Source organism: Apium graveolens, chromosome 1 (genome assembly GCF_009905375.1).
Source record: "Apium graveolens cultivar Ventura chromosome 1, ASM990537v1, whole genome shotgun sequence".
In the NCBI taxonomy this organism is placed as follows: Eukaryota; Viridiplantae; Streptophyta; class Magnoliopsida; order Apiales; family Apiaceae; genus Apium; species Apium graveolens.
The window spans coordinates 40,228,742-40,247,424 of record NC_133647.1 but is presented as its reverse complement, the minus strand read 5'-3'; the positions used below and the strand labels follow the sequence as shown (position 1 = coordinate 40,247,424).

Below are 18,683 nucleotides of genomic sequence, written 5' to 3'. Positions count from 1 at the left end.
GCAAAGATCTTAACATTGAAAAGGAAGACAAAAGAAAACTCGAAATCGACTTATTGATGCGGTAGAGATAAGAGTAGGGGAATGAATCTTTCGGGCGCGCTGCAGTCCTTTTAATGGGCGAGGGAGAATTCAAACAGTCACTGCTCCAATCAACATATCTGAAAAACAAAAAGAAAAATTATTATATACATTTTAAAAAAAACAACGCAGAGTAACGCGGGCAGAAGCGTAATTAACTAAATACAACAAGTACCATTTTCTTTCTTTTTTCTACTTAATTATTTTAAATTCTGCTAGCCTTTTCTGAGGAATTAAAACAATCCAAATCTAAAGATATTGGAGAATCTATAGCGGGATAAATGTTGGACCAAGTCTTAGAGGAGGACCCAAAAGGCCCAATTGTAATAATTAGAATAAACATTTATATATAAATTAGACCTAACAGGCCCACTTGTACTAAAATAAGCCCTCTTAAGTCTTTTATAAATACAAAGGTAGGACTCACTTATAAAGGGTTGAAATTTTGAATAAAGAAAAGAGCTTCTTATTTATGATTCGAACTTAACTTTTACACACAACCTAAGATATACCCTTTATTTTTATGTAAGATATACCCTTTATATTTATTAAAGTTCACGAGGAGAGCCAAACCTGGGATACACCCATTGCATTTTACTAATTTGAGCAAGGAAAACCATTTTCTTTATTATTTTTGCAACCAATTATAACAAGACATATAATATGTCAAAACATTTTTCTTCTTCAAACTTCTTCATTTTGTCAAAAGTAATCGTGGCTCTCTCTTTATGAAATTTCGAATACACTGATGAACTTTAAACGTTAATGGGCACGGCCCATGGTCAGTTCTGAAATTCAGTTTAAATTCTTTTACAAATTTCTAATCAAATAAATATTTTAACAGTATTAAAACTCAATATATTTTAGCCCAAAAAAAAACTAGATACAAAGATTTGATAACTAAATCGTTCCTTAAATGTTAAAATGTTTGTTAGAACATTAGTAAGTTTATAATTGACTAAATACTTTTCAGACTAATTTTTCTACACAGCATATTAAATTTTCACTTCGTTACAAGTTACAGCTTACAAATAAGTTCACTTCACTGCAAGAAAGCATAAGAGCATCTTCAACGACCGTTAGGGCTAAAATAGATAAAATAATAATTATGTAAACTATAATGATTGCTATTTTTAAAAAATAGTATGTTACTATTATTTCAAATTTAAATATGCCTTTGCTGCATATGCTCCAGAAACACATGTAGGTTACTATTCATGAGATTGACAAGGTAGATTAACCGAAATTTGAAGTGCAATAACAAACTCTAATATTCAAAAGTTTCAGAAAAACCAAGATGCATTAATTTTCATAAGGATGTAGTATGTGTAATTATCACTAGAAAAATTTAGCCAAAAAAAAAACTAGTCACTAAAAACAACACTTGCTTGCTCTTACTCTTAGAGCGCCCTTTTGGATAACCAAATGCATTGATCATTCCCTGGTGATTAGGTTGTCATTTCGAATTTAGTAGAGCTGGATAAAAACCATTCACAGTACGCTATAGACTAAGGTAGTTAATCTATATCATTCACAGGTTTAAACCGTACAAATATTTTCTTTATAAAAATGTGAGCACTGATGCCAAGCTCTGTGAAATGTACAGCTCCGTAAACTAAATATTTAAAGTAATCATTTGATCCGGTTATAGCACAAATGTCTGGGCACATATTATTGATTGATGAGCAAACATGTTACAAAAACTATATTTAAGCTAAATTATGATAAAAAAAATACCGCACTACCCTGGACAAAAATTGCTTGCACCCAAGCATTGATTTATTACAAGTAAAGAACACAGCTAGTCTCTCTGGTGTGTTGCAAGTCTCCTTATAAATCACTTTGCCTCCTAATTATCTGAAGATGCAGCACAGGTTATTCAAGTAAGTCTACTAAGTTTATATTAATATATAAACACAGGAATCTGGCATAGTTATTTATCTTTTTACCTTGTTCTCCAGCACAGTTCCGTCAGGAATTTCGAGTTTCATGTCCGGCATTGCTGTAATATTGACCAAACCCTGCGAAATAAAACATCATAAAAGGAATGGAATCAAATAATGGTCATCCACAATAAAACGATAGAAAGAGGATTAGCAAAAAAAAGGAAAAGAAAAGAAAAAAATTATAAATTTTACTGAAAAATTTTGGTTAGTACAATTTTCCATGATCTAGTGAATACAAACAAATCACAAATGAAGGTACCATGTCCATAACCGAATAAGACATTTAATTGGGAGTCTGTCTATACTGTTGGCATCATGTGCATAAATCTCATGTGGGTAATGGATGGATATATCTAAAAGTTTATCTTGTATGTGTTAGTCCTGGATGATACATAAGAAGAGAAAGACCAACTTATATTTATCGCTATATTTAAAAAATATTGTTCAATAAGACGGTATGAAAATATTTTAAAAAAACAGTCTCGTTTCTTGCACTGTAACTCTAATTTTGTCATATCCAATCAAGCAATATGCATTGGTATAAATTTATCATTGAATATCTAATTATAAGGAAGTTTACAATGTAACTAAAATTCAATTACACAGGTTAATCCATGATGAAGAATAAATTTTGTTTATAGTGGTAACATATTCGGGTATAAAATTATTACCAAATAATCGGGTTACATTATTAATTAGTGCCTAATTTAATATTGATATTTTAAAGTTGTATATTGATGAGCAGCAATATTGTTATTTTGTAGTTAGATAGGAGCATAATAGTAATTCAACATTATATTGGCAATCTGTTGACTTTAGCTGATTAGGGACATATGTTAAATCATAATTGTGCTCATTTTTCAGCAAACATAGAACAAGAAAGTCTTTTAACAAGTCTGAACAATTGATGAAGAAAGGAAAAGTAACATAGACCAAACTTCTCCTCAGGAGGATAGATGGGCGTTTACATATAGATGTAGGAGGATATGTTTGGGAACAGTTCTGGAGCAGCGTATATTGTACCTTGAGAGTTATGTTCGATCCAAACCAAACATCACCAGCTACGGTCAAGCTATTTAGCTCAACGATATTGGGAATGGACTTGAAGCGACGACTAAAATCATCAACCTGTAATTAGGATATAAAGGCAGGTAGACTATTACTAAAGATTTATATAAAACAGTAACAAGCAACAAATATGTTAAGCCACCAAGTTGCATTCAGAAAGCTTACGTTGGCAAATTCAGGTCCTAGTTCAATAGAGGGAAGGGAAGGATTTTCCCTGGTTTTATTACGGCTTAAAATGCCTTCAGAGCAGTTGAAGACACTGGACTGCATCGTAAGCATAGAGATTTGGTAAATGGCTACTCAAAGAATGATATAAGACTTAAATTCTGATAGGCTCAATTATAACCTGGAAAAGAAGCAGATCTGATGTCGACTCAATTGGAAGATATCGGGATTTAGGAACGCTTATACCAACAGCACCGTTGAAATGCTATATAAAAAATAACATCATCAGAAGATGAAAACTACAATAAAATATTCTCTTGAATTCAAAATCAGAAATTTGGAATTCTCTGTAGAATCCATTTTAGAGAGTAAAAAGACCTGTGCTCTAAATTACCATGTTGTTACTATATTATATCCTCCAGTACCAACAGCATTTACTTTACTATTATTCAAATGCAGTGATGGAAACAAGCATGTAAAAGATAGCTAGAATATACTATAAATTTCTCGTAACCAGAGATCGAGAGAATAGTCTTACCTTTAACATAGGAAGCTTCCTTATGTCACGAGCAGATCTTTCAACAATGCCTAACATCGCATTCAAGTCCAACCACCTGAAAAATATTGAATACTTGTTACTTAGAACGCATGCATTGTTACAACTTTTGTGCCAACTTAGGAAGAACGAACTTACACATTCGATGTATCTGAAAGTTTGATCTTGTCCTGAGACTTTGGAGACTCGTCTGACTTTAAAGACAGCCATTAATGCAGAGTAAGAGAAGTTATATCAGTAATAAATTAGCATCAGTAGTTGGTGACAATGTTCTTGTCATCAATACTGATTTAAATTAGCATTAAATCAGTACTGATTTAATCATTAACTTACTTCTTCATCCCGTGTCCTTGTAATTTCTTGTATCTGCTTAATTAATTGACAAGAACATTGTCAGCCAAATATTGATGTAGCGAAAAGAAGCACACCATTAAAGCATTACTACAAAATTGAAAGCCTAAATTCTTAGCAGCTTCTATATATATGATGCTAAATATTTTTTGCTGCATTTAGATTTTTAATTGTTGTCCCACTGTCCCCTGACTAAGGTTGAGCTAACCATCGTCCAAGGCCAGTTTATTGACGCGAAACAAATTAGTAGAATCTAAACTTACATTATCAACCTGTGTCCTTGCGATTTCTTGTAGCTGCGTAACACAAAGATACAAACATTGTCAGTCAGGTATATCAGTCCCAAAGTGCATAATAAGACCAAGCATCAATACATAATCAAGCTAATATTTTTTCAATTTTCTTTCTGATTGTTGATTTGTAAATTGTTATATATAGATAAGACTTGAGCTTTACCTACATTAGAGGGTAGAAAAGCCAACTAAAACTACAACAAAATATTGAATAATTAGTTATTTTATGGCCTGGATGTTTACAATATAATCGAATCATACCAACAGAGTAATCTACCAGAATCTCAAAAGCAGTGATGAGCAAAGCAAGTATTAATCCAGATATACTTCTGCTCATGCTAACATGCATTTTTTAGTTGCATTTTTGTATGGTTTTCTCCAAAGCAGTGTTTTTTAACTTTTGACTTGAATGCGCTTACAGTATGATACCCAGTATTGTAAAATCGGAAATCGGTGAAGATCGGTCGAGATACCGATTTGGGATTAATTAAAAATCGGGGATTAATCGGAGTAAAAATCGGATGTATTATAATATTAAATTATATATAATATATTATTATGATTATATTAGTCGTTTATTAACAAATATGTATTTATTATATCATTATTTCTATAATTATTCATATTTAAATTAATATAGTATTTTAATTTTAATAAATGATTATATATACTCCAATAAAGGAAAATTTATAAAGATAAATCGGATTTCAAAAATCAAATCAGTCGAGTATTTTACAGGGGATTAATCGGTTGAATTGGGGATTTTTAGAACACTGATGATACCTAATCACATGTCTATTAGGGAATATGTACGAGCCTAAACCAGTAAACAGTTTGCTCATAAAAAATGGAAGTTTGAGGAGATGAGTTGACATTAACCACCAACCTTGAACTGAGAATCAAAGTCATCATCGTTTATATCTGATGAAGGTGTGGGCATCACCTGGAATATAAACATAGATCAATAAACAGCTCTAAGCCTATAAAAAGCTTTATGAACGTTTGAATACCTCCATACAGTATTCGATCTTGTTCTGGATCATATAATTTAAAATCTCTGCAACAACCCAATTAAGGAGCTCAATATTGGATGGACAAACACCTCATGGGAAACAAAAGCACAGTAAACATAAATATAAGAATTGAGCATAGTCTAACTCCAGAAGTAAAATATAATCAAATAAAGGATACTTAGGTCAACAACTTCAGCAAGGTTGTCTGATTTCATCAGGAGAACATACTCCTTTCCCTGCAATTAGTTGTTTCAATTTAGTTGAGATATTCTGATTTTATCATGATATCTTTTAACAGTTACAACAATAGATTAATACTGAAAAGCAACAGTGCGGTCGAGTATAACTTTAGGAAGAGAACCTCAATTTAGAACAGTAAAGCACTACAAAAACGCTACCTGAGATATAAAATCATTGAGCTTTCCACTGTTCTTCAAGGACACTAGGACCTGACTGTCAAAAGGTGACATCATGCAAAATCAGGGCAGTTACATAGTAGGTTTAGCAGACAAGTTCTACTTTATGATCAAATATGAGTCAAATCTCACATGCTACAGATCTATACTATTTGTTAGCCTTCAAAACAAGCCAATTCAAATTAGCAGCATGAACAGGGAAATGGAAGGAACCTAGAGTGTCTATTAAAGACGGGTAGAATTTCGTGCTTACAATTATAGTAGTACTTCTAATGTAAGACATAAAACACACACATTTTCTGGCTCCTTTAGATTATAATTCTAATAACTATAACAAAATTGCTCTCTTATAATTGGCCAACCACTATACTACTAGTAGTACCTCTTAAACAAACTAGAAGCCATAAATAAAAAAATTCACAATTATTCACGCCACTCTCAATATAACTCTAGATATGACAAACTTGGAATAGGTTTATTGTTTATAACTTTCAATTAAAGCATGGATTTGCTCTAAATAATTAAGATTTATTTATTTATTCATATTAAGTGCAGTATAGAAAATCTGAATGGTAACATTAACAATAAGCAGTACGCACAGGGAAATTTTAAGCATCAGCAATGTAATTGACGCAGCACAATGACGAGAATAAGATTATAATAACAAGATAATGATAAACACAACAAGGACACTAATTATAAACCCCGGGAGATTGACCGCAGGACAATCTCTACCCCAAGCTATCCCCAAATTGATACATTATCAATATTCAGAGAAGAAGTTATATATATAATCAAAGTCTACTTCATAAGAAGCTGATACAGGGGGAATATATAAGCTGTTTACAAACCCAAACAGCTGGGTAAAATAATAGTACAGCTCCCAACTACTTATTAAAGGTTCTAGTTGTAGCTACTAAGAACTAAATAAAACAAAGTCAAGTACACAATTGAAATAACACTACTTCAAGATTAAACTCAAACAGGATACACACTACTACTACTAATCCCTATACTTGACAATGTATAGCTCGATTGTCGCAACACATCCTCAGACTACCATCGGCCTTAGGTGTGAACAAGGCCGGTACTGCACGGGGGCTAAGACTCTCTCGCACAAATCCTTTCCTAAGCAATTCATCTACTTGTCGCCTCATCTTTATCTGCTCAGAAGGATTCATCCTATAGTGTGGTAGGTTAGGTAAAGAGGATCCGGAGATAAATTCTATAGCGGATATCTCTGAGAGGTGGCAATCCCTCAGGCAGCTCACTGGGCATGATATTAACAAATTCGTCAAGAATTTGTTGAACATCACTAGGAATCTCAATACCACTCATCTCATGAATGTCTTTCGCCTCTCTAGCAACTAGCATGTACACAACCTTTGACTCTAAAGCACATGTCTCGAAATCCTTCCTCTTCAAAATATGGAGAGATTTAATCGGCTGTGTAGGAACACTATTTGCATTTGCGTCGCTCTTAAGAGTCTCACGTGGTCTACTAGGAAGCAATATGATCTTCTTCCCATTGTGTGTAAACACATATGTGTTATGTCTACCATAGTCACACTACGGTCATACAACCAAGGTCGTCCTAAAAGAATATGAGAAACATCCATAGGAGGACATCGCACTATATACTCTCCTCGTAGCCCTCGAGATGGATCGGAACAAGACACCTGTGTGTCACAGGAATAGATGTCTTGTTAACCCAGGCTACACTATAAGGATGAGGATGTGGCTCTACTTTTAACTTTGATCGCGCAACTGCAGATTGTGCAACAACATTTAAACAACTCCCCCATCGATAATGACCTTTGACGTTACTCCGTCAACTCTACTAAAGGTGTGAAATATGGAAGTCCTCTTCCAATCATCCTCTTTCGAGTTGGTAAACAGGCATCGCATAACACCTACATGTCTTTCTGTCTCCTCTAGATCTCGCAAAGCGTCCTCATCATCGGTGTTATGGGCTCTCTCTAGGTCACCCTCGAACAACTCATCATCCTCTCCATAGTTCTCAAGAAGATTTAATCTTTTCTTTGGACACTCGAAAGACTTATGTCCAGGCTCTTGACACGTAAAACATGTCTTTGTGTTTCTAAATCGAGAGGATGACCCTGGAGTCTGAACTCTCGTAGGGTCTCTAGTAGGAACGCTCGTACTACTACTAGCTCCTTGAGATGTGGGGATAGTCCGACTCTGTGGTAGAGCTCGACTCATAGGCTGCCTCGAATAGGATAGTCCTCTCTGTTGGTAGAACTCCTTGAGTCGATACTCATGCTCTAATGCGACCTGGAAAACGTCATCGATAGTGTTGATTTGAGTATTCATCATTTGTCGTTTGAGCTCGGGTCGTAACCCATTTTTGAATTTAATAATGCTCATACGAGTACTCTCTTTAAGCTCACACCTCTGAATCAACTCTTTATACTTGCCGATATACTCAGCAACAGACAAACTACCCTGCGTTAGGTTATCAAACTGCTCCATTAACCTATCTCTATGCCCTAGAGGTAGATAATTATGAGTTAAGCGCATCTTCATCTCAGCCCAATGCCTAACCGGAGGTTGTCCTGTACGCTCTAGGTCTCTCTCAATACTACCCCAAAAGATGTTAGCTTGCTTTACAAGCTTCATCTTGGCGAATCTTACCATACATTCGTCACTCATCATATGCCAATCAAAGAATTTATCCATACTGGATAACCAATCAGAGAAAACATCGGGATCAAATCTCCCATCAAACTCTGGGGCATCTATCTTAATTTTGAGCACATCATCTCAACATTTAAATTCCTAGCATTGTTTACAATCTCTAAGGCCTCAACTCGATTATTTAAACTATCAAATTTATCGTTCATAGACGTAGTGAGGGCTTGGATATTTTGCAACAAATGAGCCAAAGTTGGCTCAGGAGGGTCAGGAGGTGGGTCTTGTGAGTTGCTATAAGTTCCGCTACGAGTGATGACCATGATATGAATAAGTGCACAGCTGAGATTCGATAGAAATTTAACGTTAACAACTATATTATAGTCGACTACTAATGCTATCACTAGTTCTCAAAATATAATAAAGAAGACATGTATATGCAACTAACATAAAATATTGTGCAAACTAAGCAAATAAAGTCATACAAACGTAAAAGAAGGCTAAATACCAAACTATGAATTAAAATTCCTAAAACATGAATATTAAGTCCTAGAATTAAAATGTATATCTTTTTTTAAAAAAAAAATCAACCAAACTGATATTAGATGCAGTGGTGGGTATTTAGATAAAACTCATGATATGAACATGGTTAAATTAGCAGGGACAGGAAAAAAACAAAGTGGATTGCTGGATTTTGAGAAAAAAAATGGTTGATAGTGATGTCAAGAACATGAAGGTCAAATAGATATGATTAAGAATATTAAAATATCCAAACAGGGTATAGGTTACCTCCCTTGTTTCATAACAGCACAACGGAGAATGTATCGTGTAGATGTCCAGTTAAATGAACAGCCATAGCGCAATAAAGTTCTATTGCAGGACGATAGTGACGACTATGATTCTCTCTTCTCAGATTTGTTATATCCTTGCAGCCTCTCTCTCTCTATTTCTTTCTTGATTTCCTTTCCCAAACCTATTCTCTTTTTTGCTTTGGTGAGTAATCGTTGGTGTTGTGGGAAATGAAACTGAATGCTTAAAGGATTTATAAAAATAAGAAAGGCGCAGCTTTGTAGGTTTCTGGGCAGCAAATTGAAGTGGTGGAATCTGGTGGTGCCATGGGGTGATACAAGGGTGTTATGTGCCTGATTTTCAGTAAAGAGGAACGGTATTTAGCCACTGAAATCAGGTTTTGGATAGGAATCAGGGTGAATATAACAGCTGATGAACAAGGTGAATATAACAGCGGATGAATAGTAACAGTAGGATGGACTTTAACAATGATAGAAACCAGAATTTTTAGCTCTGATACCAATTTGACGCAGCACAATGACAAAAATAAGATTATAATAACAAGATAATGATAAACACAACAAGGACAGTGATTATAAACCCCGGGAGATTGAACCGCAGGACAATCTCTACCCCAAGCTATCCCCAAATTGATACATTATCAATATTCAGAGAAGAAGTTATATATATAATCAAAGTCTACTTCATAAGAAGCTGATACAGGGAGATATATAGGCTGTTTACAAACCCAAACAGCTGGGTAAAATAATAGTGCAGCTCACAACTACTTATTAAAGGTTCTAGATGTAGCTACTAAGAACTAGATAAAACAAAGTCAAGTACACAATTAAAATAACAATACTGATAATAACTTTCCCAACTGTTAAGTCAAGATTAAACTCAAACAGGATATACACTACTACTGATCCCTATCAGTAATACTCATACAACAAAATTGGACAATAACAGCATACATTCTATGAATTGTAAGCACCAAAATTCATCACGATACAGAGATATATCAATTCTGAGGAAAAAGGGGGCTTCAATCTCATCCCAGGCATCATACAGCTTATTTTAGTAATTAAAACCTAAATCAGATAAGAAAAAAAAAGGAACAAGCATTTGGACATACAGTTCACTGTCGCTATTTCTCTCTTCAGAAGATGTAGGCTCAAAATCTAAATCAGTTTCTCTATGAGTTGGGACCTAGATTACATAACGTCTATTAGAAGACCAGGTATATAAATATTTTGAGGAATGATAACATATTTTAAAACACAAACCTGGACTACGGTATGTATATTCTTATCGGAGTGGTTCTCTGAAACCTACATAAAACAGGGTGCAATAATTAGCTTCTAGATACGTAACACAAAAACAAAACTGATATCAAGCACACAGATTACCTTCAGGAGAGCATCATTTGTATCACCTTTATTCATCAGAAGCAAAGGAATATTGCATCCGTACTTTGAATTAAGGGACTGCAATCAGTGATAATCAACATGCTTAGAGTAGGCACACAAAAAAATATATATAATACATATCAAAGGTATATATAGAACGAAACATCAAAAAAATTAACCTCGATATAATTAACAAGCAAGTCCAAGCTTGTTAAACCATTGCAAACTTCCATACTTGACCTGCATATTAGCGATGCAACAGGAAATTCATAACCAAATGACATCAAATATAACTTTAAAATGCAGCAGAAAAAAAATTAGTGGATATAATCAGCATCTTTTACATGCACCAAGCTGGCATATTACACATGATGCGATTAGCAATTTAATTTGTGGGGAAAGTCTAACATTTTGACATATTCAAAGACATCTTGATATTGTACAGGTACAGTTTGCACATTGGGGAAAGTTAAATCGTAGTGATTCGTAAAAACAACACTGCACATACAGTTAAAGATATAAAGGCTATAAATCAAAGCACAAAATTCATGCTTTATTCGGAATCATCTGTGCTACGAGCTGCGAGCAGCTGTCCTGATTTTATTAGGATTTTAAAGTTCAAATATAGGGTAAACCGTTAACAACTAGTTTACAAAATTTAACTTGTTCGTGTCATTCAAATTTCACAATAAACTTGAGTGGATATTTCACACAATAGTATCCACTCACATTCAACACATTTTCAACACCGCCAAGATCTTTAATCCTTGTTACATTTTCACTGCTTCTAACACGAGCAAGTGACTGGAAAAATCATTAAACTTGGTCATTTGGAATTTAATATAATAATGACGCAAGTGAAGAAAGTTTAGAAGTCACTACACAATAGTCCATACTTGAGATAAACAATGCAAAAAAGGGTTGGAATATGTCTTCTCTTACTCCACTTCTTGCAATCAGCAACCTTCAATCTTGAAACAATTATACTTTCCTAGGAAACTATAAAAATGTCTTCCATATTATTGTTAAGAACCAATTCTTTCTACACGATCCAAAATATCGCTGGCATAAATAGTAACCCTGAGGTGGTACACATCCTATCAAAGCTGTCAAAAGCATTAATCAACTTCGCTACACTGAACAAAGTCCCTAAGACTGCTACTGACCTACGGTAGAAAACAAAATGAATTTAAATGAACAGGAAAATAACACTTGTCAAGTATCCTGGAACCATCGGATAGAGCATCTCTACAATAACAAAGAGGCCAATTTTTGATACTAAAGTAAAGAAAGGACAGGAGAATACCAAAAACAAAAAGCGAGTCAATGATAATTCAGGTTATAGTGTTTGTTACTTTGTTATTTTTGTTTCTCATGGAGAGTTAGTTCTGTCCTCTCAGTGCAGATTAATTGCTTCTTGATAGGTCCTGAATATTTATTAAGAACTAATATGACATAAAATTGCAGTGCAATCACTCTAGTTGGACAAATTTGGAATCCTAAAACATTTAAAGTATATTTCTACCCGTTAAATTGCTAAAATGATCATGGAAAGTCTTGTAACATGTTCTCGGACTGTTTCAATTCAGAAGGCATGGTTATGATAGGAGGAAAAATAATGTGTACGGCATATGTTGGTATGTCCTTGGTGGCATCCATAAATAACATAAGTGGGTATTTGTGAATACAAATTTAACGGAACAACTATCTATTTTCTGCCTCGATTTTCCAAAGGACATATAAAATATAGCATATTAAATACATAAGAAACTGGAAAATGCCGTTCATAGGACAGGAAGACTAAAAAACATTGCAGAACAACCTTAACATTAATGAATAATCCTATGAAAATTTCTTACTTTGGCTTATCAATACCCAACTTCGTATCTATACCAGTATCACTCTTTACCACAACAAGCTTGTCAAATATCTTTTTAATCTCCAAAGGATCTGCATTAATACACAAACTATTCTTCAGAGATTGATGAAGAATAACACACATATTATCCACCCTTTTTTGGGTAAAACTAAGGATAATATAAGGATCAATAATTTTACCATCAGAAGCTGGCAATAAGCTTTCATAGGAGCGGACAAAGATTTCATCACTTGCACAAGAAATTCTGCAGTCCTCACGAACTTCATCTAATGCTTCTAACCTAAACATTTTTCATATTAAAAGATTAACATATTAAAAAAAGTAAAAAAATCATGAACCAAGCCTTAGAACTGCTGATTCAAAATGCTTCATCTATAGGCAAGGCAGAAAACAATATATTCAGATATCGTATTTGTAGAATAAACCTATATACACGAAATATACCAAGAGATATTGGTAGCATGCTCAAAACAAATTTCCCATGTATACATTTAACCTAATAATTCAAATGCATTACAATAAACATATTGTTAATTGAATGATAAAAATTATCCACACTAGGACAAATCAAAAGGAGCAAATAATAACAAATTGTTCACACTAATTAGCTATCAGCACGCCCTGCTCTCTTCCATTCACCAGAATCACTCAGTCTTGTCAGTTGTGACACAAATTGTTAATTTCTTGACAATTTAGAGAGATCACTTTGGCATGAGCCTACTCCATCAACAGAAGAGGTAGGACCATCCATTCCCACTCAGATTTGTAGGATCATGATATTAGAATTCTATAAACACATTGAAACATTAAATGGACAAGGAACTGATCTTTATTAATTTTATTGTACCTTCTCATTCATACCCGACATCATTAGTTTTATACCCATCAACAATCATGATCAAAACACCTTGGATGCAACTAAGAGGAAACAATGATAGTCTGCTAGAGTACAGAGTCAGGTTCATTTCTAACCAAAATAAGTAACTCTACTACAACCCTGAGAACGAAATGAAATAGGTTCATTTAATGACAAGCCTGCTTCTCTACCAACACCAAATATATCAACAATGTGCCTAACCTAAACTACACTCTACAATTTAAAACACATAACAACAACAATGTACCTACTCTAAATGACATTCGCCTAATAAAAAACATAAATTGATAAAAAAAAAGTAAAAAACGTACTTGATTTCATCAGCTGACATGCCAGACTTGCCGGAAATCCTCTTCTGCTCATACAAAAACGTCTTAGTAATCATATTACAAAACAGGTAAACAAACTTAACCGAGTCATTAGCAGGCACGGGATACGTAATCCTCTTATAAACATCCCAGGGCATACTCGAATCGACTAATCCTACAATCGGAATATTCAACCTACTCGCTTCCAACACAACCGAAGACTTCCTTTCGGTATCCATAATCACCACACAATCCGGCTGAGTAACCGCCCCTAAAATCATCTTCTTATTCCTCGACCTAAACTTCTTCGGACTCGAGCTATTCGTCAAAAAGCCGCTCAATTTCCACGACAAATCGTTCTTAACCCCGATTTTCTTGGTCATTTGTTCGATTATTTCGTCGAAGAGAGTGTTGGTATTGACGAATAAGAACTTGCCGTTGTTGCGGACGAGATTGGCGATGAAATCGGAGGCGTTGCGGAGACATATTAGGGTTTTGTCGGAGTCGATGATGGCCATGCGGTTGCGAACGCCGTAAGTGTAGATTTTGAAGTGGTGGTTGGCGACGCGCTTGCCGAGGTGAGCGTTGGTGGAGAGGAGCTTTTGGATTACGGCGGAGTGAATTGTCATGGCGGCGAGATGTGGAGATAGATACAGGGGTTTTGTGTGTATGTAGTAGGGGAGGAGGAGACTGAGGTGTGAAATGAGAAATGTGATTTTGGTTATGCTTTATTCTGAAATACTTTTAAAATTTGTATAGATGCTTGTTAAATGGATATATATATAGATGCTTGTTAAATGGATATATATAGCTTATGATTTTTGAGAAGTTAGTTTTGTGTGTGTAATGACTAATATTGTAAGTATGAATTTCTTCGGTTTATATATTCTATAATGTGTGTGAGGATCATTTTATAAACTCGCGTATGGATCACGTTTATATTACATAAATAAAGTATATGTTATGTTGTGAGATTATCATGTTTCTAATTTTGGATCGAATAACAGATGTATAATATTTATAAATTATGTACTTTGAAATGTTTTGAATTTTGGAATTTTACAATTGGTGCCATCGAGTATGAACATTCATAATTGTTTGACAAGATCATGTTATAATTGTGGGTTTACAGTATTCACTATATCGATTGTCAGCCTTTTTCACCACACATGTTGAATATGCGAATGAATTATTTTTTAAAAAAATAACTAATGTATTTAAAGGTGTGATAAGTGAGTTACATGATTGTTGAACTTGACAAAAGTATATGTTATGAGACCAATGATCTCGTGAACGGGAAGTATGTTTCGTAATATTAATGATTCTCGAGTTTGTGTAATTGTTATTCTTATAAAATTAAAGTTCTATATTTGTTATGTCAAAATACGTTTGAAATTTTTTAGTAATACATCACATTTAGCCTTAAAATTTTCAGTATGATCTTCGTTTATATTTAGTTTTCGCCGTTTTATGATAACGATACTTTATTATTATAGTTTCTCGTATTATCATAACAAGATAAATATATATATATATTGATAAATTGTTAATGTTAGATAATGAAGTAGTAATAAATATATGTAATAATCAGTCATACTAATTAATACATTCATATTAAGTTTGATGCAATTAATACATGCATATTAAATGAAATAATTATTAACATATAATTATGAGGGGTACTTAAGTAATTTTAATAGGAATAAAAGGTCTCATCAGACCTCCCAGTTGCTCTATTATATATATAATAGATTTCTTAGATTCAATTAAAAATTAACGGAAAAACTGACAATTTTTTTTGGAGTTTGTGATAATAATATCACTTTTGAAGATTTTGTCCAAAAATATTGGTCTAACATGCATTTCTAAGTGGCGTATTATTAATATGCCTTTTATAAAACAGTAATTTGTATATGAAAAAGTAATTAATACTTTATAACCCATTTTTTGGGTGTTTTTTTAATTCGGGTCTATATTATATTTTCTTTCAAGTTACACCTTTAACTTTAAATTTCGCTTCATTTTGTACCCCTGGAATAAAATTTTGTTGAAATTGTCACTTTCACCATGAGTAAAATAGGAAAACAAATTATTCAAGTTTAAATACACCTCATAATTTCAAATTTTAAAGATCAAAAACCGAATTTGAAGATGTTATTGAGCTAAAATCGCAAATTATAATAACCAAATCAAAGCTCCGATCAAGGCCTAACAGATTCTAGCTTCAAAATCATTAAAAGAGGTGAAAAAATAAACTTGATTCAAGAGTTCTTGCTTCAAATTGGGGCTTTTGCTTGTTATTTGCAATCTATTTATGTATTTATATTATGCAAGATATGCAAGTATCATAACATGACTAAGTCACATTGACAACCCTAAGGATTAGTTATATGATAGTCTAAATATGTATTTCGTATTGTATTACTTGAGTCTGTAAAAATGTTAAAGATCATACTGGAGTATTATTCTGTGAACAGTCTCAAGCCTAAAAATAAACTCTGGAAGAAGATCAACAAAATCATGCCTCAGAGAAAGGTGAAAAAGCTTGGAGTTGAATAAATCCGTTTTAGGAAAAATGTTTTAAGTCAAGATATCTAAAAGTCACAGATCAAGTCATATAGAGAAGTCATTTGAGAACTCCAGAATGACTTATTGAGAAGTCCAAAATGGCTTATAGAGAAGTCTCAGAGATATCGACAAGTCAAATGAAGATATGAAGATTAGAGTTATCGACAAGTCAATTTCCCATTAAAGATCTCAGAGATATTGACAAGTCAAAATGCATATAGAGATCTTTGAGATATCGACAAGTCATTTCTGCATATAGAGAACTTAGAGATATCGACAAGTTAATATGAAGATAAGAAGATTGGAGATATCGACAAGTCAATTTCTCATTAGAGATCTCAGAGATATCGACAAGTTAAAATTTATATAGAGATCTCAGATATATTGACAAGTCATTTCTACATGCAGAGTTTTGGAGACCTCGACAAGCCAAGTTCACTTATAGAGAACTCAGAGATCTCGACAAGTTAAAGACACTTATAGAGAACTCAGAGATCTCGATAAGCCATTATACTTATCGAGATGTTAGTTCTCTACACAACAAACTAAAGATCTCGATATGACCCTCAAATACAGAATGCAGACAAGTTAAAGATTCAAAATTATCAATCAACAAACGTTCTAATCACTTTGATTGAAAAGCCTACGAAAGCAGCTTGAAGAGTTCAAGATCAAAGGCCAAGATTAACTGACAAAGGAAGGTCACAGACCTACAAGATTTGCAAGGATTCACTAAGCCAGAAATGGAAAGTTTTTAGAGATAACTTAAAGTAGGGTTTAGTACATCTTATTGCATGTTGTGTAAACTTGTGTTTACTAATCTATAAAGTAAAAACTGGTCCTTTGTTTTAATAAGTAACAAACAGATCTAAATTTTCGAGTACTCTCTCAAGATAGAAGATGAGTTCTTTACTTACAAAGAACCCATGATTTATAGTAAGACATAACTTGATTTAATACAAAATTAAGTGAGTTTTGAAATATTATGTTTGTTGTTTTATTTCTGCTAACATAATATAACTGCATCTCTTATCTGCTTTGTTCATAAATCCATAAAAGTTTGACTAAGGCTATAAATATCCAAAACACATTCACCCCCCCCCCCCATGTGTTGTATTCAATATCTAACAAGTGGTATCAGAGTAAAATCTGAAAGTAAACATATCAAGATCTTGGAAGAATGAATACACATAAGTTGAGCAGTATCAAGATACCAGCCTTTGACAGAGCCAACTATACATTATGGAAAAAGAAGATGATATTGTTTATAAAGATGGCCAACCCATTGTATGTTCAGATTCTCAAGAATGGCCCTTTCACTCTCATGGAAAAAGTTGAGAAATCTATAGATGGAGACATAGTCATCACGGCTCATTATGCTCCTAAGGACCCCTCAAAATACTTTAAGACCGAAAAGGATAAAGTCTATTTGGATAGTGGCTTGCAACTAATTCTGATAGAGTCACTTGACAATGTAATGTACAATAACATTATCAACTGTGACACAACCAAACAGATCTGGGAGAAAATAGAGACTTTATGTGAGGGGATAGAGGAAGTTAGGTCAAATCAAAGGAGGATACTGGTATCTCAATATGAGGGTTTTATGGCTAAACCAAAGGAGTGTATAACTGATATGTTTAAAAGATTCAATAAACTGATAAATGACTTCCAGCTTCATGATAAATATTATGAAGCTGAGGAGGTTAACTTGGAATTTTTGCTCACCCTTCATGACCATCTTGAACAAAAAATCTCAGCTATAAGAGAAGGAAGAGACTTGAGTAGAATGACACTGGAGGTTTTGTATGGTATCTTGAAAACCTATGAATTGAAATTGATTCAAAGAAAATCCTTAAGAGCTGGTCAAGGGCACATTGTTGATGGATCAAGTGCACTAGTTGTTAATGACAGTAATTCATCTGGTGATGAACAAGAAATCCAGACTCCAACTACCTCAAATGTTGAGAAAAAGAACAAGGAGCCATAAAAGCAAGTCATTCTGGAACTTGAAGAAGATGAGTTCAATACCTTGGATGAACTAGATGAGTTGGATTAATTCATGGCTTACCTAGAAAGGAAATTCTCTAATATTAGAGTGAAGAAGCCACGGTTCGTCAAGAACAAAGGACAGACATTCAACAAAGATAACAGCTGGAAAGGAAAAACTCAGTACAACTCTGGTGGCAAAAGTGGCTACAAAACCGGATCTGTTGACATAAAGCCAAAGAAAGTGAAAAAAACATAAAGCATATCTGGAGTTGGAGGCAAAGTATGAAGCTCTCTTGAAGAAGCAACATGGTAAAGCTTACATT

General features: G+C 33.7%; 1 protein-coding gene across 3 annotated transcripts; it reads right to left on the bottom strand.

Moving 5' to 3' along the window:
• Positions 1-1,668: 1,668 nt before the first annotated feature.
• Positions 1,669-14,552, bottom strand: LOC141663131 (UTP--glucose-1-phosphate uridylyltransferase-like). Of its 3 annotated transcripts, none has more exons than XM_074469265.1 (20): positions 13,804-14,552; positions 12,795-12,895; positions 12,596-12,686; positions 10,916-10,976; positions 10,737-10,814; positions 10,614-10,658; positions 10,463-10,536; positions 5,869-5,923; positions 5,649-5,706; positions 5,468-5,514; positions 5,344-5,400; positions 4,428-4,460; positions 4,147-4,182; positions 3,952-4,007; positions 3,796-3,871; positions 3,439-3,522; positions 3,258-3,356; positions 3,048-3,152; positions 2,028-2,099; positions 1,669-1,935 (listed from the first exon to the last, which is right to left on the bottom strand). In XM_074469265.1, exons 1-20 carry the CDS (start codon positions 14,427-14,429, stop codon positions 1,909-1,911), a joined length of 1,881 nt encoding a protein of 626 aa, XP_074325366.1. In that variant the 5' UTR covers positions 14,430-14,552; the 3' UTR covers positions 1,669-1,908. The 3 variants fall into 3 exon arrangements, with proteins under 3 accessions (XP_074325366.1, XP_074325367.1, XP_074325368.1); XM_074469266.1 differs by having other exon boundaries at positions 4,147-4,179; XM_074469267.1 differs by lacking the exon at positions 4,147-4,182.
• Positions 14,553-18,683: the final 4,131 nt, after the last annotated feature.